The sequence below is a fragment of the Lepisosteus oculatus genome, chromosome 19, assembly GCF_040954835.1.
Source record: "Lepisosteus oculatus isolate fLepOcu1 chromosome 19, fLepOcu1.hap2, whole genome shotgun sequence".
Classification (NCBI taxonomy): domain Eukaryota; kingdom Metazoa; phylum Chordata; class Actinopteri; order Semionotiformes; family Lepisosteidae; genus Lepisosteus; species Lepisosteus oculatus.
This window is the reverse complement of record NC_090714.1, coordinates 11,799,162-11,825,959: the sequence shown is the minus strand read 5'-3', so window position 1 is coordinate 11,825,959 and position 26,798 is coordinate 11,799,162. Positions and strand designations below refer to the sequence as shown.

The 26,798-nt window shown below is 45.1% G+C and overlaps 1 protein-coding gene across 5 annotated transcripts in view; it reads right to left on the bottom strand.

The window, feature by feature from the left end:
* Positions 1-21,931, bottom strand: part of LOC102683057 (voltage-dependent calcium channel gamma-3 subunit) — a 57,228-nt gene extending 35,297 nt beyond the window's left edge. Inside the window, exons 1-2 of one of the 5 annotated variants that reach the window (XM_015360068.2) lie at positions 21,889-21,931; positions 7,983-8,482 (exon numbers count right to left, since the gene is read on the bottom strand). In XM_015360068.2, coding sequence (XP_015215554.1) covers positions 7,983-8,193 — 211 coding nt within the window. In that variant the 5' untranslated portion in view covers positions 8,194-8,482; positions 21,889-21,931. Of the gene's footprint in view, positions 1-7,982; positions 9,910-9,930; positions 10,376-21,888 lie in introns of those variants that run through there. The other 4 variants (XM_015360067.2, XM_006637142.3, XM_015360066.2 and 1 more) reach the window with 4 other exon arrangements.
* Positions 21,932-26,798: the final 4,867 nt, after the last annotated feature.

Genomic DNA, 26,798 nt, shown 5'->3' with positions numbered 1-26,798 from the left:
CCACTAATAGCTGATGTGTGGGGAGCGTTCTGGCTGTTGCTGCATCATCCAGGTGGGGCTGCACACTGGTGGTGGTGGAGGGGATCCCCATTACCTGTAAAGCGTTTTGAGTGGAGTGTCCAGAATAGCACTATATAAGTGTAAGCAATTATCTTTTTTTAAATTCTAGATGGAGCTCACAAATGCTTTCAGTTGCTTGAGTGTGCAAGTTAAGAGAAAAGGAATGTGAACCATTTCCTTCCTCACACAGAATCAGTGAAGCCCAATGGCACACTTGTGTTTGCACACCCACACACATACAGTACTGTACACCCCATTCAGCACACAGCCTGACACAGACACAGATACTGACACTGCACGGCTGACGGGAAAGGGATGCTATTAAGAACAGATGTACCCTAATCTGCAAGACCCCACTTAACTGAGAAACACTTCAGCTGATTAGATTACTTTTGGCAAAAAAAAAAAAAGACACTACCATCATTTTGCAATTATAAAATACAGAACTTCTGAAAATGCATATACAATTCTAACAGTGCATGCAGAACTTATGATTGTGAATGCAGATTTATAATTGCACAAGTTCATAATGAATTTCTAAGAAGAATACCAGTCAAGAATAGCAGCAAACATCCATCAAATCCATATAATACCAACATATGTATGAAGTTATTTCAGACTGAGAAGATAGGGTGCACTGCAGGGTAAATCATATTGCAGAATGAAAGATTGGTCAAGGAGGAATACTCAAACTCTCCACACTGGCTACAGGTGAACTGGTCCTGGCGGGGACTGGATTCAGTGCTGTTGCAGAAGCAGTGCAAGGCTCTACTTAATGAATGGCCCATTTACCCCGTTTTTGTATGTAGAAGGAATATTCAGCAACGGGTTGCCAGTTTTGCAGGGGCAGTTGCTCTTGTGTGGCGTGCACTCTCATGACTGTGACTGGAGTACTAGAGAGGAAGCTGGCCTCTCCAGAGCTGCTCGTTATCAAGGGGAGCCAGATGACGAGAGTGGGGGAAAGACAGGCGGTGCATGGGAACCCATCGGAGACACAGTCCTGCTAGTTTTTGACACTCCCTAGTTATCGGCCTGCGGGGTCGGTACAAACCCAACAGTAGACAGTCTAACTCCTTCAACAGCCACAGGACGGTGTGGACTACGGGACCCGTTCAGAAAAGAAAAAGAAGTCCATTTAGGATTGCGAACAGGAGGCGCTTCTTTACACAAATGGTTGCAGGAGTCTGGAACATACAAGAAGCCCTGGCGTCTTGCAGCACATGGCTCAATAAGATCCTCAGAGAAACTGGCAACAGGCAACCAAGGACGAGGGGCTAACCTCATCCTTGAACATATGCAACTTCATATAAACTAGGACACGATTTCCCCAGGGAATTGTGGGAATCTCCACCTCAGTGTCCCTGAAACACCCAGATACAACAGATCCCTTCACTGCCTTTGATCAGCTCTGTAATACGGAATGTTCCCAAGATCAAGCTTCTTTTTTTTTCTTCTTAAGTGCAGGTTTGAAGTACAAGAGCTTGAGCCTAATTCCCCCAGCAGGGCAAAATACAAACTTAAAAAGGCACAGTCCCTCCACAGTGCAGGGAGATCCTCTGCCTTCAAACAACTCTCTGAACGTGCTGAAAAGCTGTAGGGACAGAAGGCTCCAGACGCTCAGTGGAGTGTATTGTCTCTCAAGCACACTCACCTTCTGTTGTTGTTTCAACACAGGCCTGGTTCAATAGGGTTCGACATCAGCCTTTTCTTCAGAAAATGTTAAGTTCCGTTATTTTTTAAAGCCGAAGTTGTTGATGCAGGATCTTATGGGTAACAGGTGCAGACCGAACCCCACCTTCTCACCATGACCTCTTTTCCCTATAAATTGAATGCAGACCCTAGGCCTTATAGATCAGCTTTAATTTAAACCTTGAACCAGGCCTTTCCTGTCTATACTTACAAAGTTATTACAGAATGTTAACGGGGACATCATTCCAGGTGGAAACTGCCTCTGGACATCTGACACAAGGAAGTTCAAAAGGTTAATGGAAGCATTTTTCCAAGTTAAATAAAATGAATAGAAATGCATACTGCACCTTAAAAAGTAGATCCATGGGACCGGGCAAACTAGACCTATCTAGATGCAGGGCCCTTGAATTGCACAAGCAACAGTCAGACATGTGTAGTCCAAAAACTGAGACCTGGGTGTCCTGTTTAAAATAGGAGACTGGAGAGGTCTGGGGAAGACACAACACTCCCGTTGAGCTCCGCTCACTCCTTGTGTTTCGTCTCGGAATACGCTTTCCTGTTTTTTGGTTCTGACTGCGGTTTGAGGACTTATTCCGCTCGGCTTTACTGTATCGGATACCTGGCCTTTTGGAATTCTGCTGCCTTTTCGACTACGATCTCTGGACTACGCTTTGAGTTTCTCGCCGAGTGGAACGTTTCTCACCGATCCAGCTCTGCTCAAGATCCAAGACTCTCCTCCAGCGGTGCTTCACGAACGTAACAGTATCCCTCCATTCTAGATCCTTCTCTTTCCCTGGCTGATTCTTCTGCGCTTTGATTCATTCCAGTTGACGTGTGAATGGCGAACATACAGTGCATCCATGCTCAGCTTGGAGAAATAAGCCGGCAGTGTATTGAAAGAAAGGCTGTGCTCAAGGAAACACAGGTCAGCATATATGAAGAGTCTTCAAATGGCATTGTATAGATTTGACAAACTTCCTAAAGCCAGATCACATCATTTATTCTGTTTGTTAGCATCCACGAGACGTAGCCCTGTGAAAGCACCGATCTCTAACTACAGGAATTAAGAATTTGTCAAGGTCCTCCATAGCTGTCTCTTTTTCTAAAACAGAAGGGAATTAGTGTTTTGTGTTCTAGCATAAATAGTGCAAATTACACGGTGGCACACAGTGCTGATGAAGTCTCCTGAGTGTGTTACCAAATGATCCATGAAATACAAAAATAAACTAAGGTGACGACAAAAAGGCTTGATATTTTGAGGCAAAAATTGCCCCCTAAATGCATTGCTACATCTTCTTCACCAGCTTCTGGGTTTAATTAGTCATACATTTGAACATTCAGCCAGTCAGAACAATAAGGAGACTGGCGAAACAGGGGCTGGATTGTTCAGTTTGGGGGCCCTTGCAGATATCTGAGCACTGCTGACAAACCAGGCTTCATTTTGGTCTTCTTCGTTCACCAACAGGCCGCGATGTGCTGTTGGTACAACGCTGATTCTACACTTCCACACAACTCCAAATCCCTACGTCTCACGGGATACCGAAAGAGCACTCTTAAAAAGGGATGCGGATCGTGTCTTTTTACAGTACCCAATGACAACATCCCTTATTATAACTGGCAAGTATTTTGTGCTATTGGATTCAGTCTGATTTTTTCCTCCCAGTTACTACACCCCATTGGGCACTATTTGCAACATTTCTGTATTTCTGTTTTAAAAAACATTGTTTGTAAGTCAGAAAGACATCAGTAAAATAATCACCATATATCTTACGTACTGTAGCATAATTTACTGTATGTCCATATATTATTATACAGCATTGTGTTCTTTTCAGCTGGAATTGTGAACACGATGAGGTCAAGGACCCTCTCTGTAGACTAAGCTGCATCTGATGCTTCAGACTGAACCGTGTTTCGAAAAATCATTCACTCACCATGTTACAACGATTTAACACACTGCCACAAGCAGCAGATCATATTTTCAGGCACTACAAACGTCACATCACTGTGACTGTTACCTGTCCCCAGGCAATTGCAAAGAAAGGTGGATATCTGTAACAGAGGAAGCACTTGTACAGCTCTGGTGTATTATACACCCGCCCTCCTGCCTCTTCACTTTTGAGAGCCCCTAGGGACTATGAGGAAAGACAGATCTATATAATACTCACAATGCACATGTTTGTCACCTACTGGAGGTGGTTCGATTGGAGTGTCCTAGCAGTTGAAACCTGGAATATAATATACTGTAGATAACATGTGCATTGCACTGTAAAATACAGCACCTGTGACTAAATAGTATAAGGAAACAAAATACAAAACGATCTCCATTTTATGAGTATAAAACCCACAAAAGAAGAGCATTATAAAAAAGAAACCACAAATTAAGGGATACTGACCAAAAACATCAACTACTGTAGAGCTGAAATTTAAACTTCCACTCGGACATAAGGCATATATTCCAAACCCAGATTCTAATGGTGTATTTCTATTATGTAGAAGCAAAAAGGCCCAAGACTGAAATAAACCAGTCACCGAGGCAATTCAAGCAGGATATATCGTCCCTGTTTGGAGAGTGAACCAAAGTTTTGGTTTAATGTGGGTTTATGTTTATGAGGTTGAAAAGAAAACATTTTCGTTTTAAAAAGGAGACATTGTATGTCATTTATCAATGCAATTCTTTTGGGATTCTAGAGTTTGGACACAGGTGGCTGGTGCACAGACATCAAGCATGCTGGTCACAGTTCTTGAACAGTGCTCGAATTGGGCCAGTACTGTCCCGTTGAGTCCTGGTACTTTATAATGATTCATTGAACAAAATAAATTCTCTTTTAATCTCTGCCTCTTACGATTCCAATCCTGTTAGATTCAAAAAACACCTGATTACAATCCAGAATACTGAACACCGTACCATGAGCAGTGCCAGATTTCTCATTGGGCACCGTAGGCACAGTGCCTAGGGTCTACGAAATTTTTAGGGTCTACGAAGGAGGGAAACACTAGTGAATAATGAAGAACGAGCTGAAACAAGATGCTTGCGATCGACTCTAGGTGCTCCAAATCAATAACCACACGCTCTCTAGAAACTAGGAGTATCGAAGTGACTGTCTCTCGACTCGCTCCATCAATCACGTGGTTTAGCATTAGCATAGTTTATAATAATAATTAACAATTGCTTACACTTGTATAGCGCTTTTCTGGATTATCCACTCAAAGTGCTTTACAGGTAATGGGGATCCCCTCCACCACCACCAGTGTACAGCAGCCAGCTGGATGATGCGACGGCAGCCATAGTGCGCCAGAACGCTCCCCACACACCAGCTCTCAGTGGGGAGGAGAGCAGAGTGATGAAGCCAATTCATTTATAGTGCATCATGTAATGGACGTAATTCAATTGGCGTTTATCCCTCTTTTTGCACATTTCGGAGTGAAAGTGCCTAGGGCCTACGAACACCGAAATCCAGCCCTGAACACGGGCGTGCTTTTTGATCCTGTATGTTAGCACTTTGAGTTCATATAATCAAAATGATGCCCAAGCTCGTTTTTATCCAATTATTCTGATGTTCCTGAAGCACATCTTGAGCCATTCTCTGACTGAGTACCCTACCTGGGATCAGTCAATAAGGATCAACCCATGACAAGCGAGACAAACGTCTATCCATCCAGTACGTAGCCAAAGACAGATCTTCTAGTTATTGTTTTCCCCAGTGTTAAATGGGTGTTTCCACCGCCTATTTTAAAAACATTCAGCTTGTTTTTAGATAAGGAGATAAGGGGAAGGGGGCACGAATCTCTACAACACATCAACATCCAAGGAAGGTTCCAAAACGAGCTCCGCCTGGCCTGGCTGTTAAAGACTGGGACTGTGATGAAGAGCTATCTACTACCTTAAACCATCAGAGCAGCCTACAGATCCCACCTCTGGGGCCACCCTGCCACCCCTTCCATGTGTGACTGGGATGAGAAACAGGAATGGACATTTTTGGCATCTGTATGTTCTTTAAGGGGGAACGGTGGGCGAACTTGAGCAACGCAGCACCTGCTCGTGTAAAAGCCAGGCTCTGAATTGTAATTGCCGAGGGCGGGGTGCAGGAGCTAACGCGAAGGACAGGAACAGACTAGAGAATTCACCGCCCAGGCCCCCCCCACGCCACCTTAGATAATCTGAAACCTGAACCCCGTGGCTGAAGATGCGAAAACATGTCAAGATGCAGCACGGCACTGAGGAAGCACTGAGGTACTAAAACAAACGGTCCTCAGATGGTCCCGCAGAATCAATGAAGGACTGAAATGTCTCGGATTACTCAGCTGCCGGAGGTACGGCGTCTTGGAGAGAGCAGCGCAGGAGCCTTCGGGGGCTGTCGATGCCCGTGAGGAAAGCAGACGCAACCCCCGTGATCGCAAAGACACCGTCTCCGCTGGGAGCCACGGGGGGCTTTTTTAATCAAAAGGAACATCCCTGGACGACTGCCGCAGTTTTGATTCCGTACCAGAGTGCAGGGCTTGATGATAAGCCACGACATGTCACAGCAGTGACAGGTGGGGAGAGTCGCTCTGACATCGACGTTTTAGCAAATTTATTTCGGATTGCCGAGAGAGAGAGAGAGGAGAAAGATAGACGAAACAATCACAAATTGCGGCGAATGCTGAAATTATTTTTCAGCTAGAACAGCCCCACAAAAGTGGGGCGAGAAGTGCTTTCGTTATTGCTCTCTCGACGACGGCTTGGTCACGGAGGCCTTGAATTACTGACACCGATACCCCCCGAAGGATGGCAATGGGGGGGTCTGTGAGGTCTGATCCCCCCCTGATCAGACCTCACAGATCTGACCTACTGTACGTGCTCGTTCGGGAACGCTTTCGCAGGACTCTCCAGACGCTTTTGAAGGGCTATCAAATGGCTTTCTTTTCTTTTTAAAGAGAAAAACCTCAAATTGATGCAAAAAGGTCAACCGGGTCAACCTTCCACCCTAGAAGCGTAACACTAAAATCAGCCTCAAGCACCTTGGCATTAAACCGATGGAAATGAGTTAAACAGCATTATATAGCATTTTCAATTACAAAGCAGCCACCAGAAAAACTTCACACATTAGGTCAACTGGGCTGCCTTGGAGGAGTACAGAGCCGAATTTCTGGTGTGAAGGGTTTAGGTCCTGAATTCTGCTATGCAATGGGTGCAAAACTGAATAACACAACTCCTATTGATAGAAACAAGAAAAAACGTCTCAGGGTTGTGAAAAACAATTATGATTTGGCCAGGAAATCATACATGTCACATTCTGGCCACCATTTCAACCTTAACATTTAAAGCAACCAGCAGAGCAAGCATTAAGGGAGATCTATCAGGGAGAAGGCTTCTATCCTGACTAATGGCACAGAATTAAGAACTTACTGACACCCCGGATAGATGGAGAATTCTAGTACAATCATAAACTAAAGGTATTATCTAATGTATTAGACAGTATGTCACACACCACAATAAACACTGTAAACATAAATCACTACAGGTGTGCATTTGCTGTATGTGTGAAACTGGGTGGAGAGCACACTTCTAACTAAAATAACACCGCATATCCTGTTTACACCTTATTTATCATAGATTTGTGATGGTTATAGGCAGTATTCAATTCCTGTGCGTTTACAAAACAGCTATTATGCATCTAATATCGGCTTAAATCTTCACACATTTATACATTACAGTCTATAATGTTCAGAATGCTTTGGATATCATAAAAAGGTTATCTGCACCACCTTTGTAATAAAAATGTAATTGCAACCAGCCCGCGGTTCCTTGCAGGTACGTCATTACCGTTAGCGCGGCAGCGTTTTCTAAGACGCTCATCTGGAACAGAAGTGTGATCAGGTCTGTGCAGAGCAGGGCTCGGAGGAGGCTGAGCTCCACAGGTTATACATTTTATCTCGGATCTTCCCAGCAGTGGGAAGGGCGCTGTGCGTTACTGCGTGTGTGTTTGTGTGTGTGTGTGTGCGGAGAGGGGGTGTAACAGGAAAGGGGCTCAGCAAGACTCGGTGAGCAAAATGGGAGAAAACTTCAAAACGACCTCTTTCGACACGAAGCAACAAATGGAGCACACATGCGCGCCCAACTACAGTGACCAGGGTGGGCACGAGTTCGTTTCGATGTTTGTGCATGCCCCCAAAACAAACAAACAAACAAACTGGCTCATTAAACAAGAGAATAAAACAACAAATAAAACAAAAAATCGAAAAAGCCTCCATACCTTCAAGACAGCAGGTTCTCCACAGTCCAGAGTGGGTCATGACTTCTTCGTTCTTCCTGCTGGTCTCGTTGTCGTTGGCGGATTTAGTCCTGCACACGCCTCTGGAATACAACCAGTAGTCCGTCCCGACCGCGATGGTCATCAGGCTGAAAGCGGCGAAAGCCCCCACGGTGGTGATTAACATCTGGACGCCTCTGTCACACATCCTCATTGTGCTTCATGGCAGGGTGGAAACGCACGCAGCCAAGGCGATTCACAGGGTGCCCGGCCCGCCTGCCTCGCCGCCTCTCGGCTGGAGATTCCTGGCGACTTCAGCTCGCATTAACATGATCTTCAACTTTCTGGTGTTGGTGGGTTTGTTATGGGTTTTTTGTTTTTTTACCGCGATGTTGTGCTCTTAATACCGCCGCGGACAGCCCGGGTGCCTCGTCTTCCACCTGCCCCCGCAGACTTCACCGTGTTCGCGCCGCACATGCCCGGCCAGACCCGGGGACAGCCGCCTGTGTCGGAGCCGGAGAAGGGAGATGTCAAGTACGGGCAGGAAAATGAAAAAAAAAAAAAAAAAGATGCGCGTTTTCTCATCGACCGGCTGAGAAGCTGTGACAGACCCTGCAATTACCGACAAGAACCTAAGTACCTACCATTGACGAGGAGGAAAAGGAAATCCCTGCAGCGCGCTTCGTTTTTCGTCGTTTTCCCTTAATTTCAAAGCGTTTGCCTTTCGATCTATTATTTTTCGCCGGCGAACGGGACTGAAGGGGCTTGCTACTTAGACACGCGATTCCCGATGTGCGCGGCGATGAACAGAGGCGGCATAACGGAATGCATTAAAACCGGCTGCAGTTAACAAACCACTACATTTCACTGAATACCTGCTAGACGATCTTTACGTTTCCTCCCATTTACAGCGGCAGCGCGTTTTCCCGCTAGAGAATACAGGAGAGTATCTGAAATTTGAGAAAAATCCGACTTGGAGGAGTTGCAGTCTGCCGTTGAAATCGCCTTCTCTCGCACGGATTTTGAATGCAAAAAAAAAAAAAGGCAAATATAAAAGCAGCTGGCGAGAAGGCTCGTAACTTCAAGCAAACGTTGCTATTAGCAGCATTGTGAACAGTTGCAAGTCGCAAGTAGCGGCGGCAGCGGCAGGAGTAGTGGTTATTCACGCTGGCGCTTGCAAATGTGCTTCTGAAATGACAGCTCCCACGTTCCTCCGAAGCTGCTTCTCTTAAACAACGCCCACAGCGCGGCCGGAGGGAGAGCCGAGCGCTCCGCCTGTTGCGACTGGAACGCGCAGGCTGCTGTCCGCGGTGCTGAATGGCTTCGGCCGCCCCGAATCTCCGGATGCGCAGCTCGACGCCGCCCGCACAGCGCCTCTGGCCGCTCCGATGGGCTACTTAGGCCTTCATTATGCAAAAATATTGACAAGCGATGCATAAAGAATCGGACCCCGGAGATGGAAAAAAAAAAGACGGCACACTTAAAGAGCTACCGACTCACTTCGCCCGCCCCCGTTTCGTTTCTTGGGAATCTCACGCACACTAACTCGGAATCGTGTTGGGTGTTAGCAGACAGGATTCCATGAGACTCCCTTTGCAAATACGCGGGACGTGGAGGATACGCCGCTGAAAACATGGTTATCGTCGGTGCCAGCGCTTTAGCGATTCATTTAGCGGTTCCATGGCGCAAAGGCTGACATCTCGAAGCTGTGCGAGAGCTTGTCATTAATGCAGTCTTAAAGTCAATGAGGTCATGGAATTTCCTTACTGGTGCCTAAGGGGAGGGGCGCGCACATTGTAAAGAAATGCCGCTTTCAAACAAGACGTTGTAGAAAGCAACAATTCTGTTGTTTGGTTCACTGCAGAAAACCGGTCTTATTAGGTTGTCTTTCCTGCTTCCGAAGACTAAAGACACTTGTGAACATTTTTCCGCAACTGCAGATCATACTTACGTGTACACCCATGCTTTTTTTGGCCGTGGGTCTATTCTATTTGTCATTCAGGTCCCGTCTAAAAAGAACAAGCAGTGACAGTTGAATGTCTGGATGTCCGCTGTGGAAGCGTTTCTGGTGCTCAGGTCCCTTTCATCAGTATGACAGATGTGTTGATCAAACCATGCCCAGGCTCACCTCAGGACCACTCCACTGATCTGACTGAGCAGTACCCTAAACTGAGCAGGGCTGAGTACTGAGCACAGACAGCAAGAGGGTTTGCAGTGAACACCAGCGTTCTGCGCTCGGCTCTCAACAAAGAGGATCAGACAACAGTAGTGATCACTTCCCAGAAATGCAAACCTCCCCTTTTCCCTGCCTCTCGTGACCCAGTCTTCCCCGTCCTGTTGATAGGCACGGCTGTGGATCAGAGAGACGGGGTGGGCGCTCAGATGCGTGAAAGCTAGAAAATCCTGTCGCGCTCGAATCTCGCAAGGAACAGGTTCAGCCCGGACTGGTCTCTCTCGATGCGCGATATTAAAGCGATGTGATACTTCCAGGCCCCCGAAATTCACACCAGCCTGGAGAGCTTTGCTGAAAAGTGGTGAATAGGTGCGCGTGCTGCCCCTGTGATGTGACATGCATTTTGTGAGCATATTCACTGGGGGAACTGCTGTGTGAACAAAGCGCTCCATTGTGAGCCTCCTATTAAGAAACCCTGAACTTGGGGACGCTAGAATTTTCCCTAGAGAGCCACTCCATTGCATTGCTGTGCAACATGCATGGCATGTGTTGACAGTCCCTTTGACTGGCTTCTGGGCAGCAAGAATTCAGGAGATGAAATAACCTCCATATTTCAAGTATTGGAGAAACCCTCATCATATCCAAATCACAGACAGACAAACCCTGTCTGAACTGGCCACTGTAAAGAAAGCTCTACTTTCTCTAGAGTTTGTGTAGTGTGAGAACCCAGTGGCTTTGATTAACTGCATTATGTATGGCATAGTGCCTTATCATTTACATGCTCAGCTGAGAATGTGAAACCCCATAAAAAAGACAAATTTAATTTAGCAGCAGGGTAGCAATAAAATCATCAAACATAGGAGAGGAAAGAATGAGTGCCTGTGACGCGCTATAATGTACATCGCCTCATTTTAATTTTCAATGACGTCCAAGAAAATGTCTCCATATGCGTCAGAGAAAAAGGAGGTTTTAATCATTCCAAAAGCTAATTAAGGCACAATCTATACAAAACAAACCAGCAAACATTTTTTTTTTCCTCTATGGCCTCAGAGCCCAGAGACATCTGCTTCCTGATGTGTCTTTGTCTTCCGTTTGAATTTTCCCACAATAATTTGTTCACACCAATTTGTTCTGCTTTTAAAAAAGAATGCAATTGGGGGGAGGAGGAGGAAAAAAGCCGAAAAACCAAATGCAAGTCGTCCTTCACACAGTTTCGTGCTAAAACAAAATGTGAACCTTAATATCAATTTTAGGAAGGATACTACAAGCACAGATGTATACTTAAGTTCATTAAAACTAGAAAGGAGTTCAATGCACGCTTGAAATTAAGATCATCTGAAGGTCATAAGGGCTACATAGTGGTGCAGTGATTAGCATTGCTGCCTAGCTGTGCTGGAGCCCAGGGTTCAACTCCAGCCCTGGGGTGTCTGGATCGTCATCCCTCCTCTTAAGGGCGCTCCGGTCCTTTTGTATTTTAGTTGATTTCGTGCACCTGCCCCCTGTTTTGTCTCTCCTTATTCAAGCCTGGTGCTCTCGCTATTCCTGGCTCAGCACTGGGAGATGGACACCTGGAAGCCCGGCTGCCAGCGGGTCCAGGAGAGACCTGACGGCACTGGCTTCATCACGGCGTCCCGACCGTCTGAGTCCAGGGCTCGGAGCGCCTGGGCTGGTTTTATCCCCTGTCCCCGTTCCGGAACCCCTTCCGGGTTTTTAACTGTGTGTCTTGTCTTTGATGGATTCCCCGGTTTTGGACTTTGGACTGCGCCCCGGATTCCCCCTTTTTGACTGCCTGGATCCGTTTGCCATCACCAAACCCCCCCGAGCACCGGATCACCGTCGACACGCCCCCCCTGTCTGTCTACCTGTCAAATCCTGCTGTACCTTCCCCAGATGTCCTTCTCCACTTCTGTATTTTCCCGTCTGCACAGGGTCCTGAACTACACTTCGCCTGGCCTGGCTCCTGTTACATGGGGTGCTTTCTGTGTGGAGTTAGTACTGTATGTTTTCTCCAAGTGCTCTGGTTTCCTCTCACAAATTAAAGACCTATTGGTAGGTTAAGTGTCTTCTGGGAAAAATTAACTTGGTGTGAGTGTGTGTGTGTCTGTGTGTGTCCTGCGATGGACTGGTGTCTGTCCTGGGTGTACCCTGCCTTGTGTCTCTTGCCTGCAGAGATAGCTCCCATGTTTCATCCCTGAATTGGATGAAATGGCTAGCAAACGGATGTATGAAGTTCATAAATGCCTTCATGTAAAAGCTCGATTTAATAAATGACTCAAGAAATAGCCTAGCTTTGTTAAATCACTGCAATTTTTCAAAGGCATTAAAAGTTTAATCATTCGAATCCCCTGTAGCTCAGTGTAACTGTCACTTTAGAGCCATTGTTCCACTGGAGATGAGAGAAAACTAATAAATGACAGATCACAAGCAAAGCACTTCCATCATTAACAATTTTGCAGAACATCCTGCTTTCATACCAAATTTCCATCACGGTTTACATACTATTTAAAAAAAATCAGACAAACACTACAGTTTCTACACTGGCAAGACAACTAATTCACTTAGCTATATAATAAAGCCAAGAAAACATAAAAAAACATTCTTTTTGTCCAAATTCATCTTTTGAGCAGAAAACATGATCCGCCAGAAACATGGATAAAACAGAAACAATGAAACCAGAACATATTTTCATAACAAAAATGTCCAAAAATAATTGAGCGTGATAAAATCATTGGCTTTTATCTCATAGTAATATTAATTTAGTCTTATGCTTACTGTGAACATCCACTGTCTATCCTGGGAGTGTGGTTTTCTAAGCCCCTTTGTCTTTTTAAAAAGTAAAAGAAAAGAGGTCAGTTCTAGGAGACTGAGGGCTTATTTCAGTGTTTCACAGACAAACAAGGCCTTTCAATGCTCATGGACTATTTCACAAGAAAACGCCAATACCAATTCAGCCTTAGGTCATCAGGAAAACAATTAATGTAGAATCCACTGTCTGCTCTCCTAGAGTTACTGTGGCATTTTCAACATTCTGAACTCACCCAGTGAGCCAGCTGTTCCAGGCAGCACCAAGCCTCTTTATGTGAAGTTCACACAGAGGGAAGCTCCAATTCCTCTGCAAAATGATAATTGTGCCTGTCTGTGGCCTAACGGAAAACACACAGCAGCATGTTCTAATTCCTCAGTGATCCATACAGAATTCACCAAGGACTCATTACCGCTTGAAGCTGATATAAAGGCGTTCTTTAACTGCTGGGAAAAGGAGTATGCCATTTCTTGAACAAACAATAACCATTAAGTTGCAACAACTTTGTAATGATCCATCAATTACTGCTGGTCTCAGTGCGAGTTTGTCTACTTAATAATATATAAAAATAAAGACGGCAAATTGATTTTTGTTTGCTCACAACCCTCAAATGCAATGTCTTTTTTCATAACATAAAAAGAGCTGCCTGACAAATAACCTCTCTCATCACTTTAGGCATTGCCTATAATTAACTACTGAATGCCATAAAGATTCACCTAATCTCCCGATGAAAAGATAATATGAGAGAAACATACATTCGCAGTCATGCAATAGAACAAAACGCCACAAACTGCTTTCAGTGTTATGTGCTAAACTGACACTGTCACAGCATCTTCCTTTGAATTCCCTAGAAGACCTAGCTAGGATACTTGTGACCTAATTGCTCACACATCCTTGGAGTGATGTACACACAACCGTCAGCAGTTACTGTAACTTGCGAGGAATTTCGACCACTGTTCTACATCACTGAAGACTGGAACAGGGCAGTCAGCTCATGCTGGGTTCAATTCTTGAATAATACGGTGACAAACAGGGTGGTACAAGAATTAGAGAAGTGCAGCAAATAGTGAGTGGGATCATCAACAATTGAAACAAATAATCAAATATACAAAAACATTAAAATATGCCTCAGTGTACTGTAATTATTTTCTGCTTCCTGGGATCCATGATTGACTGAACTGGAGACTGCGGCCCTGAAAACAGGCGACAGATTGCGTTAGGCCGCAGTGCGATGCTGAGCATGCACCAAATCTGGAAGAGCACAGACATCAGCCTCACAACCAGATGCAGAATGGTCCACGCTATTGTGTTCCCCATATCAATGTATGGGTGTGAAAGCTGGACCCTGAAAAAAGCTGACCGAAAGAGGATAAATGCTTTCGAGCTATGGTGCTGGAGAAGACTGTTAGGGATACCATGGACAGCAAGGGTCACCAATAAAGAGGTTCTGGAGCACATCAAGCCAGAACTTTCGCTTGAGGGAAAGATCACCAGACTCCGGCTCACTTATTTTGGTCACGTGATGCGATCAGATTCAACGGAGAAAGCAATGATGCTTGGGATGGTCAGTGGAACAAGAAGACGAGGCCGCCAAAGAACGAGCTGGCTCGACGCCATCAAAACGGACACTGGCTTAGGCACAGAACAGCTGAAAGGGAAAGTCCAAGACCGGAAAGCGTGGCGAGAGATGGCCTATAGAATCGCCGAGAGTCGGATCCGACTGACTGGATGCCATCATCATCACTGTAATTATAGGCATGAGATTTTTGTTCTCTGGGACAGCTTTAGTGAAGGAGAAGTAAGCCAGCGGCAAACTAGGAGAAACAACTCTTAATTAAAACTGCAAATGAGACGCATTAACCAACACACAACATCACTAACATAAATCAAAAACCCTACACAATTGACTAACAAGACGTACCAAAGGCCTACGCCCTGACCAACCAGAAAAATCAAAACCCAGACTGCTATCAAGTATTAAAAATCCTATATAACCCCCAACAGGCCGACAAGAGAGATAAACCTACCCCCTAAATAAAATAGAATGCAACCTACAGTTAAATTTCTCTAGCAATCCGGATGCCGCAACATGGACGAGAACCTATCCCTATTCTCAAAGAAAGCTTTCACTGTCCAGGAGAGGTTGCCTTTTAAACTAGGGGTTTCCTAAAAGCTAGATCTAAAACCAACAGAATTGGCAAGCTCTCTTAACAAGGTTCAAATATATCATATGGATTATTTGACTAAAATCTGGCCCGTAAGGTGGATCTGAACAACCTCTCCCTTTTCTCTCTCCTGTGTTCTTCCTCCTCGTCTCCTCCTCTCACTGTCTTTTTATCCCATTTTCCGGGATTGTCAATGACTCCGTCGGAAATAATGTACAGGAAGTTTACCCACAACTTAATTAACTAAGGTAAACCAAGGCGAACCTTCTGATTTCTGTGATCAAGGTGTCTCAGACCCCTCTGCAAACACCTCAGTTTCTTTCCGGTTTGAAGCTAACTACAAATGTTGACAGTAGTTAAATGTTGGCCATCCCCATCTAGCTGTAACAATACTGTATACAGCTATACTCACAGGTCTATAAGGACTTTGACATTTTAAATACAAGCGGTGCTTTTTAATCTACTTCAACTAAAGCTACTTCAGGTCTCTTCCAAGGCCCTTTTTGCGTTGTTCCACCCTCCTTGTTCTTCTTCTTCTTGCAAAGGTTCCTAAAATTGGATAGATCCTCTTAAAAGTGTTTGAAAAGGCGGTGCATAAAGAATAATGAGGCAGACAGATTGTGATGCAAATGAAAGGGATGAAAGATGGCCCAGCAGAGCTCCTTCGTGAAGGTCACTCTATGTAGCGCTCCAGTCTTGGTCAATGTTTAGAGCATTAATGAGGCTGAGCTCCTCGGAAATGGCTTTGATGGATGGAGTGATGGGACTGGTGAGGAAAGCTCATTTCTTATCCCGTCTTATCCCCCCCCCCAAGTTCCTTCTCCGGAGCAAATCCTGATCACATTTACCTTGGTGCTCCTGACGAGACCGACACGGTCCCCCTTTAAATGAAATAAAGCAGGGTGGGAGGAGGCAGGGAGGCCTGGAAAGCTTCTCACTATTGAGAATTCTACCTGTGACCGGTTCTGACTGATATCACATTTGTACATTACAGGGATTATATATGAAAAGGCAATGTGTGCAATATGTTTGGGTTAGTGTGCATAATTCCATTGAATACACTGATATATAGAATGTGGCGAATTATGTACATCATTTCTAGAATATACCCTGATTTTATACCAGATTTATTCACAGACTTAATGCAACGCAACCTAAAGGCGACTTCAGGAAAAAATAAATGTAAGTAGATGTACGATATTGCATATCGCTAAAAACGAACAAACTTCGTTTAAGGTTTAGGAAAGGTTTAAGTTCGTGCCAAATTAAAGGCACATTTTTCAAAATAAACAATGTTTAAAATTCTGCACGCAACAGCCATCAGTATTTTGTTGATGCCCGTTTAGCTTTCATAACAGAGAAGGTGCTTTCTGTAGCTTAGTAATATGTTAAAACACCTACCAGTAGGGGAATCCCAGCAGGCATTCCTGATCGTTCCTGCTTGCATAACTTCTACAGCTCCTTAGGATTAGAAGCCTTGAGCTTGTAAATGGCTTTATTTAATTTATATGACAAATGTTCCATTGAATTGTAGTTGGGAGATTTTGATGGCCAATTAACAATGTTCCTATGCTCCCTTCACCATTTGGCAGTAGATATCCTAGGCTGTGGATCGATATTGTTGCTGTCGAGTCCATCTGGAAGCAAGCTTGAGTCTTGATATACTTTGGAATCTCTCACTTTAAACAAGAGCCCAAGGACTAAAGAACACAAAACAGCTCCACCTCTATTTTTCACGCAAAGAGTGACATTCTTTTTTTAACATGAATGTCAACCTTCTGAGCTAATTTTATTGCTGGTGACACCACAAACTTATTTTGCGTTTCATCCAACCCCATCATGCTGTATGGTCCCACATAACCTGGGAATGATTTCACAGCCGAAAGGTAGTGTTTTTTTGTCTTCTCCTATCAGCGTGGACTGAAACTTCACCTGTTCCCGAGAATTAAATATTTGAATTTGGGCAAATTCATGTCATTTTTATATTGCCATAGAACTTGACTAAAAACACCAGACACAAATGATAGTCGTGGCGACACTGTTTTATAATGATCCCAGTTTTAAAGGCTTTTACACCTGTGGATACAACTTTCTGATATTCTCTTGCTGGTGAAGTAGAATTCATTCCTTTAGAATTAAACCACAGCTCAAACTTAAATGTGTCATGTTTTTTTTTTACTTAGCTGGGCACTAGAGATGCTGAGGTGAATCGTCCTTTACCTTAGATCTTCAGACAAATGGTTGTGGCTTATAACCGTTTGTGGGTGTGGATTGTCGTTTTTTAGCATTTCTATTCATTGCAGAAAATAAATCTAAATAAAGGCATGGTACAGTATTGCAGAAACAGAGCTCTATAGGACACATAACTTCAACGCAGAGTACACTGCATTTAGTTCAGCACTGTCTAATGAGAACAAATATTGTTTGAACACACTGCATGATATACCAGCGCTGGATCGATCCGTGATCACCAGGAAATGATGGAAGTCAGATTAATGGTTGCTGAATATTCGATGGTTTACAGTTATGAGATGGCTTAAAATCATTAGAGGATTTAATATTTTCAACACACTTGTTCGTGTGTCTTCATACACTGTGTGTCTGTAAATATATATCTTTCTTTTTCAGTTATGCTGTTGTCATGTTCAATACGGTTTTCAGACTTTATCATTTTGATACAGAAAGGTTGGGAAAAAAACCCCATCGTAGGTGTAGTTTAAGTGTCTGGATGACCGTGGAAGCTACTGTATCCCATTGCATACTGAACTTGAATGTAGTTTCAGAAGTGACCAGGCTTTATTCATAAGATGAGGCTTCGCTCTAGCCAGATTGGAAACACAGCTGCAGCAGGAGAAGAGGCAAGAGACAGTCCTGCCTCAGAGGTATTTTCAGGCATCTGTTTCGACACAGGGACGGCCGCCAATCAGTAACACAACCACCTGCACAGATATTGTGCTGGTCCCACTAATGACAAAATAAACACCCTGGGGAGAGGAACAGCAGCTGAACCAGAGAACGACGCAGAACCGCCCTTGCCTGCTGTCTATAGTGCAATTGTTAACCATGAGGAAAATGTTTTTAACTACATTGTTTTTATTAAATCGGGTGTGCGGTTTGTTGCTTTGTGCCTGCTTTGGCATCCATTACAGACTTCCAGAATTGGAACCATTCTGATCCAATATATTGAAAAAAGACCGTTCAAAAAGGCAATCTGTTCATGGGTACCCTCTTAATTCCTTGAGAAAACAGCCTGATAGGATTGTTCGGGCTGTCTACGGAATTATTCATTGTGCTTTTTAAAATGGGACTTAGGAACAAAAGTATTAGGATTAAACACTTTGAAGTTCAAACTCAAGCATTTTCTTATGGTTTTGCATATACAGTACGGTAACTTGATCTATGTATTTACACCTATATCCGATTTCAAAACTGTTTAGATTTATTTTTCCATCTTTAAAAGCCAACATTTTCCCAGAACTAGCTGAGCATCATATTCGGAAAACAGTGCGTTCTTCACAGACCCAGAAGGCCAGAACAATATAGAGTACAGAAGGTATACCAACATTGTATGATGACCTCCTCCAACAGGCAATAGTCCTAAAACATTTACTGGCTTGCTAAGGTACACCATTCCTCCCAGTAGAAAAATAGTGTAATTAAGTTGTAAAGTGCTACATAAATCATTCACACTGCTAAAAGAATAATCCCTATAGGCAGACTGGGGCAATTTTTAAAAGGGTGGAGAAAATTAATATTAATTATTGAGGTCGTGTAACTGTGATATATGATTAAGATTGCATTTTAATGACTTTTAATTATCAGAGGTATTCTCCTCTTCTACAGTAGTAACCGGTGTCAGCAGCACCTTGTATTATGAAGCTTTTTCTGGAAACACGAGGCAGGGTGTTTCAAGAGGAGATCCTGAATTTTCCTCATGTAAAAGGACACGTACTAAAGCCCTGCGTGTGCAATGTGTCAGACTGTTGGCACAGGTGATCCTGCTTTCAGCCCCTGGTGAGCTCATAGGCCCTCATTCCTTGTAGCAGCCTGGCAGTGGGAGGAGCCACAGAGAACACTGGTAAAAGGCGACGCCCCATTGGAGGGGGCGGAGGCATCGGCGTGAGGTTTCGGCAAAAACCGAAAAAAAAAAACAGGAAAAAGAAAGCGCACAGCGACGTCAAGTCTGGACTATTCCTATCTAACTGGGTCCAGTCTCGGGGGGGGGGAAGGAAACTGCCTGGCACAGCAGCAGCCAGAGTGGACTGTCCCCGTTTATTGGGGTCCAGTCTGGGGGGAAAAACAGCCATTTTTCCCCCCCAGACTGGACCCCATATCCATAGCCATATCCAGTCTGGACTATCTCCACTTAGACGTAGAGACTAGAAGAAAAGGAGCAAGGCCAAACACAAACCTCAACCTGCCCCAGTGTGAATCCTCACAGCGGGACAGGAGAAAAGAAAAAGCAAATAAAAAGAAGGCCTTAACGTTCTCTCCACAACCGGAGACTGTTGCCGGAATGTTCTCCCCTTGCGGGGATATCAGGACCGGAGTACTGCTTGCTCACTCTTCCAGGGAGGAGCTCAGCGTGTCTTAAAAGGCCTCCACAGCTGCGGCTCGGCCTAAATTAGTCAGGCCAGCTGTGGTTGCTAAGGCAACAGGACGCCCCGGAATCCCAGGGCTCCGCCTCCGAACTGAACACGCCCACCGCGTGATGTCACGTCCTGCCAACCTCCGCCGGGGATCACATCTTCGGGGTCAACAGCGACTGTGCAGGGAAAAAAAAAGCACTAGTGGGGAGCCTCTACAGCCCCTCTGTCATCATCCCACAGGACCAGAGACAGGGAGAGACATATTGAGGGTTTTGGAATTTCTAAGATGGACTCCACCTGTAATCAAAGTAGACCGCATCCAGCAGCACGGTGGCGCTGTGATTAGCACTGGTCCTGGGTTCAATGCAAAGACCCTGAGGTGCCGTAGTGTTGAGTTGGTACGTTCTCCCTGTGTTCGAGTGGGTTAACATGTGACAGGTGAAGCAGGTTAAGTGGTTTCTGGGCAAACTGGCCCTGCAGTGTGTGTGTGTGTGTGTGTGTGTGTGTGTGTGTGTGTGTGTGTGTGTGTGTGTGTGTGTGTGTGTGTGTGTGGCAGCATCCTGTCCAGGGTGTACCCTGCCTTGTGCCTGTTGCTTGCTGGGATTAGCGCTAACTCCCCTGCGACCCCTAATCAGAATAAGCAGTCAGAACATGGATGGATTTGTAACACCAGGTTTCGTCTGGAAGGCTCAGTGGTGAACTGGGGACTGCAGCTCCTCAGAAGCTGTAAATTGCTTGGTTCTCCTTCCTAGGCAACTCTCCACCACTCGTTCAGAACCACTGTTTCCTGGTCAGAGACTTTAATAGCTGCTTCTAATTCTTTAGCTATTGGTTACTTAAAGATGGGCAATGGCAGAATGCCTGTCCAGAGAATAGGGACAGACCAAGAATAGGAAGCACTTCTTTACCCAAAGAGTTGTAGGTGTGTGGAACCAGCGACGCACTGATGTGTTCGAAGCCGATACTTCGCCATCCTTCAAGAAATGGCTGGATAAGATCCTTAGATCAATAAGCAACGACAGTAACGACCACACTACTAGTTCAAGCAAGAGTGCTTGTCTTGCTGAAATGTGCATCTGCTGCCTCTCCCACTGGGAGCAGAGCAGGTGCAAGCCAAAGGACACACAAGGAAGATCCCTGCAGACATTTCTGACTAACAGACTCCCCCCTCTGGGTACGAAGAAGCTCACAGCCCTCAAATAGCATCACTGATTTTTTTTTTCCTTTTAACCTCTCTTCTTTTAAAAAAAGACACACACACACCCTTCGTTGTAGAAGCTCAATTTGAGCCTAAAAAACAAACAAACAAAAAGGCTCCTTCAACAGACGTTACTCGCTCAAGTACCCAGCAACAATCACTTCTACCAATCTGGAATAAGACTCCGGTAAAACACAGGTAGCTCCTTCTCCACAGTTATTCCGTACAGAGCTCTCATCCCCATGATTGTATCTACCCTTGTTCCACTGTAGCCCACTAGAGAAATCGTCCCACTGCCCCTCAAGCACAGCATTCCTCTCAGCCCGTGTTACTTTAGCTGGAGAAACACTCCAGCTGTCCTCTCGCTCCAAGCGGCCTAAAACATGATCATCCCCCGCCGCTGCATTTTCTCCAACGTCCTTCAGTCTTCAGTCCGTCAGACCGACCTCCCCTGTTTTTACCGTGGGGGACGGCGGAGGGGGGCACATTTTCTGAAAGCACTTTAACTTTCCAGCTCCCACGGGAGTTTCCCCACGGGAATTCTCCCTCCCAAAAATTCCCACTCCTTTAAAAAACGAACAAACGGGAGAGATCTGCGGCGCAGTTTGCAGTGCTGGAACGGCAAAACGCGATACTGTGCAAATTCCCCCAGTCAGTAATAATATCCTTTTCTACAGCTTTGGAAATTAAGTCGACAGCGCTCAAATAAATCACAATCCATACCGAGCCGCTGACATGTCAAGAGGACTTTGCATGTTTAAACCCACATCGTCCCCTACAGGTCCGCACACAATTTGCTTATCATCCGACGCGAATACTTTTAACCCCGCATCCGCTGCAAAGCGTCGCGAAAAAGCCAACTTTGAGCAAAAGCCACGCTTTTTCTTGCAGTCACGGCGGTCGCAGCACTGTTAAAACTTAATTCCTCCTCAACAACATACATCATCTTGAAAAGAGGGAAAAAAAAAAGAGAACACAAACCTGCTAGGAGTGTCCCCTCGCACCGCGACAGACACCGACAGGGCAGGTACAAATGCATCCTGGGTACGACTGTTAATTAGCGCTTCATCCAATCACAACGCTCCAACGCTCAGGACAGATCTTACATCCTAAACACTCGGAAAATACTACATGTACTGTATGTAATTAATGCATGTAATGTAATGTTGGGAACAAGTAAGGAAGGAAACACAACGTTGCGACTGTGGAGCCTTCTTCCGGTGTGAGCACCTGAAGAAGGCTCCACAGCGGAAACATTGTGTTTCCTTTCTTCTCATTTCAGCATGGAATAAACCTATTACTTGTTCCTTTGCAGCCTACGCATGCTGACGCAGCTACCCACCTGAACTATGCATGTCATTAAGTCTAGTCAGGGGAATTAAACATCACGATGGTTAACATCCTCTGATTTAAACACTATAATCTTTCTCGCCATCTCCACAGAAAAGGAGACGATAAAGCTGATGTCTGTGACTTGCCCTAAAAGTCCAGACAGATCCCCTTTTGCAGCCCAGGGAATTCAGCTCAAAGATTTGGCTGAGAGTTGTAGCCAACGTGCAACCTGAGCTCAGCTCTCCAACAGGCCTGTACAGAGCATATAACAACCGTGCTTGTTCTGCTGGACATGCAGAATTCTCCACACTCCCTCCAGGGATACTTCCCATGCTACCCTTTCCAATCCAATCAATCAGTTCTGCCCAGGAACTCTGTCATTTCCAGCTTTAAAAGAGAAATAATCATAGGTTTCTCTAAAAAAAAATGTTGAAAATATAACGGGGAAAAAAGGCTGGTTTGAATTCTGCCTGCCCCGTCTCTCTTCAAGTGTGTGTCAGAATAGTGGACCGTCACAGACAGCCTTATCTCACTGAGAGTCTTATTAGCATAGAAATTACTTCAGAGGCAGGGAAGCAGAGCCCTGGTGCCCTTGCACAGGTAATTTGAGCGGTGGTATAAGTGTACAGGCAAATAATATTCCAAAACGATGCAGTTTTTCTATTTTGGGACTCTTGGGAAACCGGTGTCTTCACACCGGTTGTCGTCTCTTCATGCTCTTTTATCAGCTCATGACAAAAAAAAAATGTCAAGGGATTCTGAAGCAGCTGGGTGCCTTTTCCTGCTCATCTGTGCTTTTCCAGAAGCACCTCCTCACAAATTTGTCCTAATCCAGCAACTATATCACCCTGCAGCAGCCCCACTGAGCCTGGTCAGTACCTGGATGGGAGACCTCCTGGGAAAAACTGAGGCTGCTGCTGGAAGAGGTGTTAATGTGGCCAGCAGGGGGGCGCTCACCCTGCGGTCCATGTGGGTCCTAATGCCCCAGTATAGTGACGGGGACATTATACTGTAAACAGGCGCCGTCCTTCGGATGAGACGTAAAACTGAGGTCCTGACTCTGTGGGGTCATTAAAAATCCCAGGGTGTTTCTCAAAAAGAGTAGGGGTGTTAGGGGTGTCCTGGACAAATTTCCCATTGGCCCTTACCAATCATGGCCTCCTAATAATCCCCATTTGTTGGAAGGGGCTGCATCTTCATATTTTATTACCAAAACACCCAAAAGTACCAAGAACGCTGACAGTAAGCCAGGACTCCAGGGTAGATGTACTCTGGGGAGACAGTAGGTATTGTGTAAAGAAAACACCAACTTAAAAAAATACACACACAGGCCCTTCGAAGTTTAATTCCTAACCTGCTTTTCTGATTCCGGCACAATCGGTTGTTGCACAAATTTCAGCTCGCTAAAACTGTCATCTGTAAAACAATTGAACGTTAAGCCCATGAAAACTTTCTTTTGGAGCGTCTAAGGTAATTGAATACCATGAAGCTGAGTCAATATGTAACATTATACTGTAGAAAACTTGAGTCTTGTAATGTTCTGCAGGTTAAGAGCTAATGTAGTGGAAAGCGATAAAGGCCTCCTTCTAATCTTTCACATTGGAGCCCCTGCCTGAGAAATACACAACAAATACCAATTAAACCCTGAGACGGCCCTTTTAAGTAACAAAAACAAACGTGTTCAGAGTACCATTAGTCCCCAAACCCTCACCACAACCTGTTAATTAATCAATGCACTATTTATTCCTCTTCTGGTTCAAATTTTAGCCTATTAAAATGATTGTTCCAGCTCTGAGGGGAAGGTGTTGCAGTTAGAATCATTCATTAAGGCATTATCTGCTGTTCCACGCAGGGCTGCTCAAAATACTCCGTACAATTAAGAAACTAATAATAATAATGTTAAACACAGCATGTCTGTTTTTTCCAGTTTGGGAGAAAACCAATTCGCTTTCTTAGTGTGAAAAGATTAAGAGATATTTTTCAAAGGGAGCTCTGATGCTAAAAAAAGAAAGAAAATTAGTCCCTTTTACGAGAAGATGAGGGGGAAAAGAAACACTTTTATCACTCAAGGCTTAAAGTCGCTGAGCCAAAATCCTTCCAGTCCAAACAAACGACTCGGACTGTTTCAGAACCAACACCCAAAGGGGTGCATTTCAATGGAGACTGGAGTTCAGCAGCGTTTTTGGAAAATGTCCTGGGAAGTCAGCCAGTTTCTCCAGCTCACTTCCAAGGAAGCACTGGAGCGTTCCAGACGGGCTGCTGTGTTCTCTGTCGGACAGAAGGTAGGCGAGAGTGTGGAGTCGCACGGCACTGTGAGAACCTACCTGTGCCAAACCACCATGTGCCAGTCTATCACCTCTGCCCTCCTCATTACTACCACAGCCCTCAGACCTCCGAAAACTACCAGTGGAACCAGGATCAGAGCAGTTTGCATTGAAAGTTGAAGATCAAACGACACTTCAATCCCAGGGCTTTTCTGCATTGGGGGGAAGACAAAAATGCACTGCAGCATAGCAATTCTGTTGTAGTTGGCTTATTATTTGGTGAATAATTTAGTCAAATGAGGGACTGGTTGTATCAAAAGGTTCTGTGGAGTTTTGAGACTGACTGTAGAGAACCAATATTAGTGTTGCTTGTAAGAGAATGTAATAATGAAACAATAATGAAACAATAATAATAATAATAATAATTGCTTACATTTATATATTTATATATGGTGTTTCTGGACACTCCACTCAAAGCGCTATACAGGCAATGGGGATCCCCTCCACCTCCACCAATGTGCAGCCCCACCTGGATGATGCGACGGCAGCCATAGTGCGCCAGAACGCTCCCCACACATCAGCTATCAGTGGGGAGGAGAGCAGAGTGATGAAGCCAATTTATAGAGGGGGATTGCTAGGAGGCCATGATTGATAAAGGCCGATGGGAAATTTGGCCAGGATGCAGGGGTACACCCCTACTCTTTTTGAGAAACACCCTGGGATTTTTAATGACCACAGAGAGTCAGGACCTCGATTTTACGTCTCATCCGAAGGACAGCGCCTGTTTACAGTATAGTGTCCCCGTCACTACACTGGGGCATTAGGACCCACATGAGCCACAGGGTTAGCGCCCCCTGCTGGCCCCACTAACGCCTCTTCAAGCAGCAACCTTAGTTTTTCCCAGGAGGTCTCCCATCCAGGTACTGACCAGGCTCACGCCTGCTTAGCTTCAGTGGGCTGCCAGTTGTGAGTTGAAGGGTGATATGGCTGCTGGCTATGACTGCATCAATGTCCTACAGCAGCACAGACAGACTGGAAGAGTCAGCGTGGCCAGCCCCTGTTCTGTAGTGTTTAGGAGGCAAGGTGGTGGTGGTGGGGTGTTCAGCACAGAGATCGGTAATGCAGTTCCCGCCCTCCAGGTGTCACTGTGGTCAGAGTGACTAACAAAGGCTGCAGCCCTTTCCCCAGAGCATGAGCTCGTAACTCACAGAGCTCCAGGACCTGGGTCTGGTTTTTGTCAGACGGGAAGCTCGTTAAATCGTTGTGCTTCCACATGGCTGATCAGCAGAAAACAACCGATCACAACTTCAAAAGAAAAAAGGTCCAAACAAAATGATTGGAGGGAGGACACATCCAGCCACATCCTCAGTGACAGTTTGCCTTTTACCAATGCGAAATCCCAGCTCAAGTTCCGATTTGCCCACTCACTGATCTAGCCTTCTCCTGCTTGTGTTGTAATTCTACCGCTGCTAATTAGGGATCCCTTTAACGAAAAAGAAAAACAGATGCGCTGGGAGGTTCATTAACTGGAGAAAAAGACACCCACAATTGTTTTTACGCAGTAGGGTTGTCCCACGCTGTTTAAAATGCACAGAGCAGGTGAAAGCCCAGCCAGGTTGCGTGCTGATGAATGAAGCTGTTCTAAGAAGGCAGACAGGCCTCATTGCTGTTAATCAAACCGGCCAGGTTGTGAAGGGGGCTGCTCGTGGCCCATTCCTGCAAAGGGTTAAAGAGGTGTATTGCAAAAATAGGTGCTGCTTTATGTTCTTGGTGTTGTCTCACATCTTGCACAGCCACTATGGCCTGCAGAACAGGACTGTCGATAATTGCTTTCATCCCACATAACAATGTAATGCCACTAAAAAAGAAAACCCATCTCCCTTTTGTTCTCCGTTAATGATCGGACGTGTGACTATATACAATTCCCTACTGTTTCTTAGACCATACCCATACTCGCACACTGGTAGGAGCAAAGCATTACCAAACATGAAATTTGTTGTGAGTCAATAGGGCTGAAAATAAGACAAAAATAAACAAAAAAATGAATCCGGCTTAAATTGTGTAACTGCAGGCTACGCAGGAAGGTTGATTTGTCCGCCAGAGCTAGTGTGTGCTGAAGACCTGACCCAACCCAAGACTTAGACCTGTAGTCTCTTCTCACCCCGAGTTCACTGGAGACAGGGGTATTCTGCACACCTGCTCTTACCCTTCTGTTGCCCCCAGTGCTGAGCAGTGCCGCCTAAGATCCACAGGATGGCCAAACAACAGATCGGTTAGTGGCTGGTGCATTTTTAA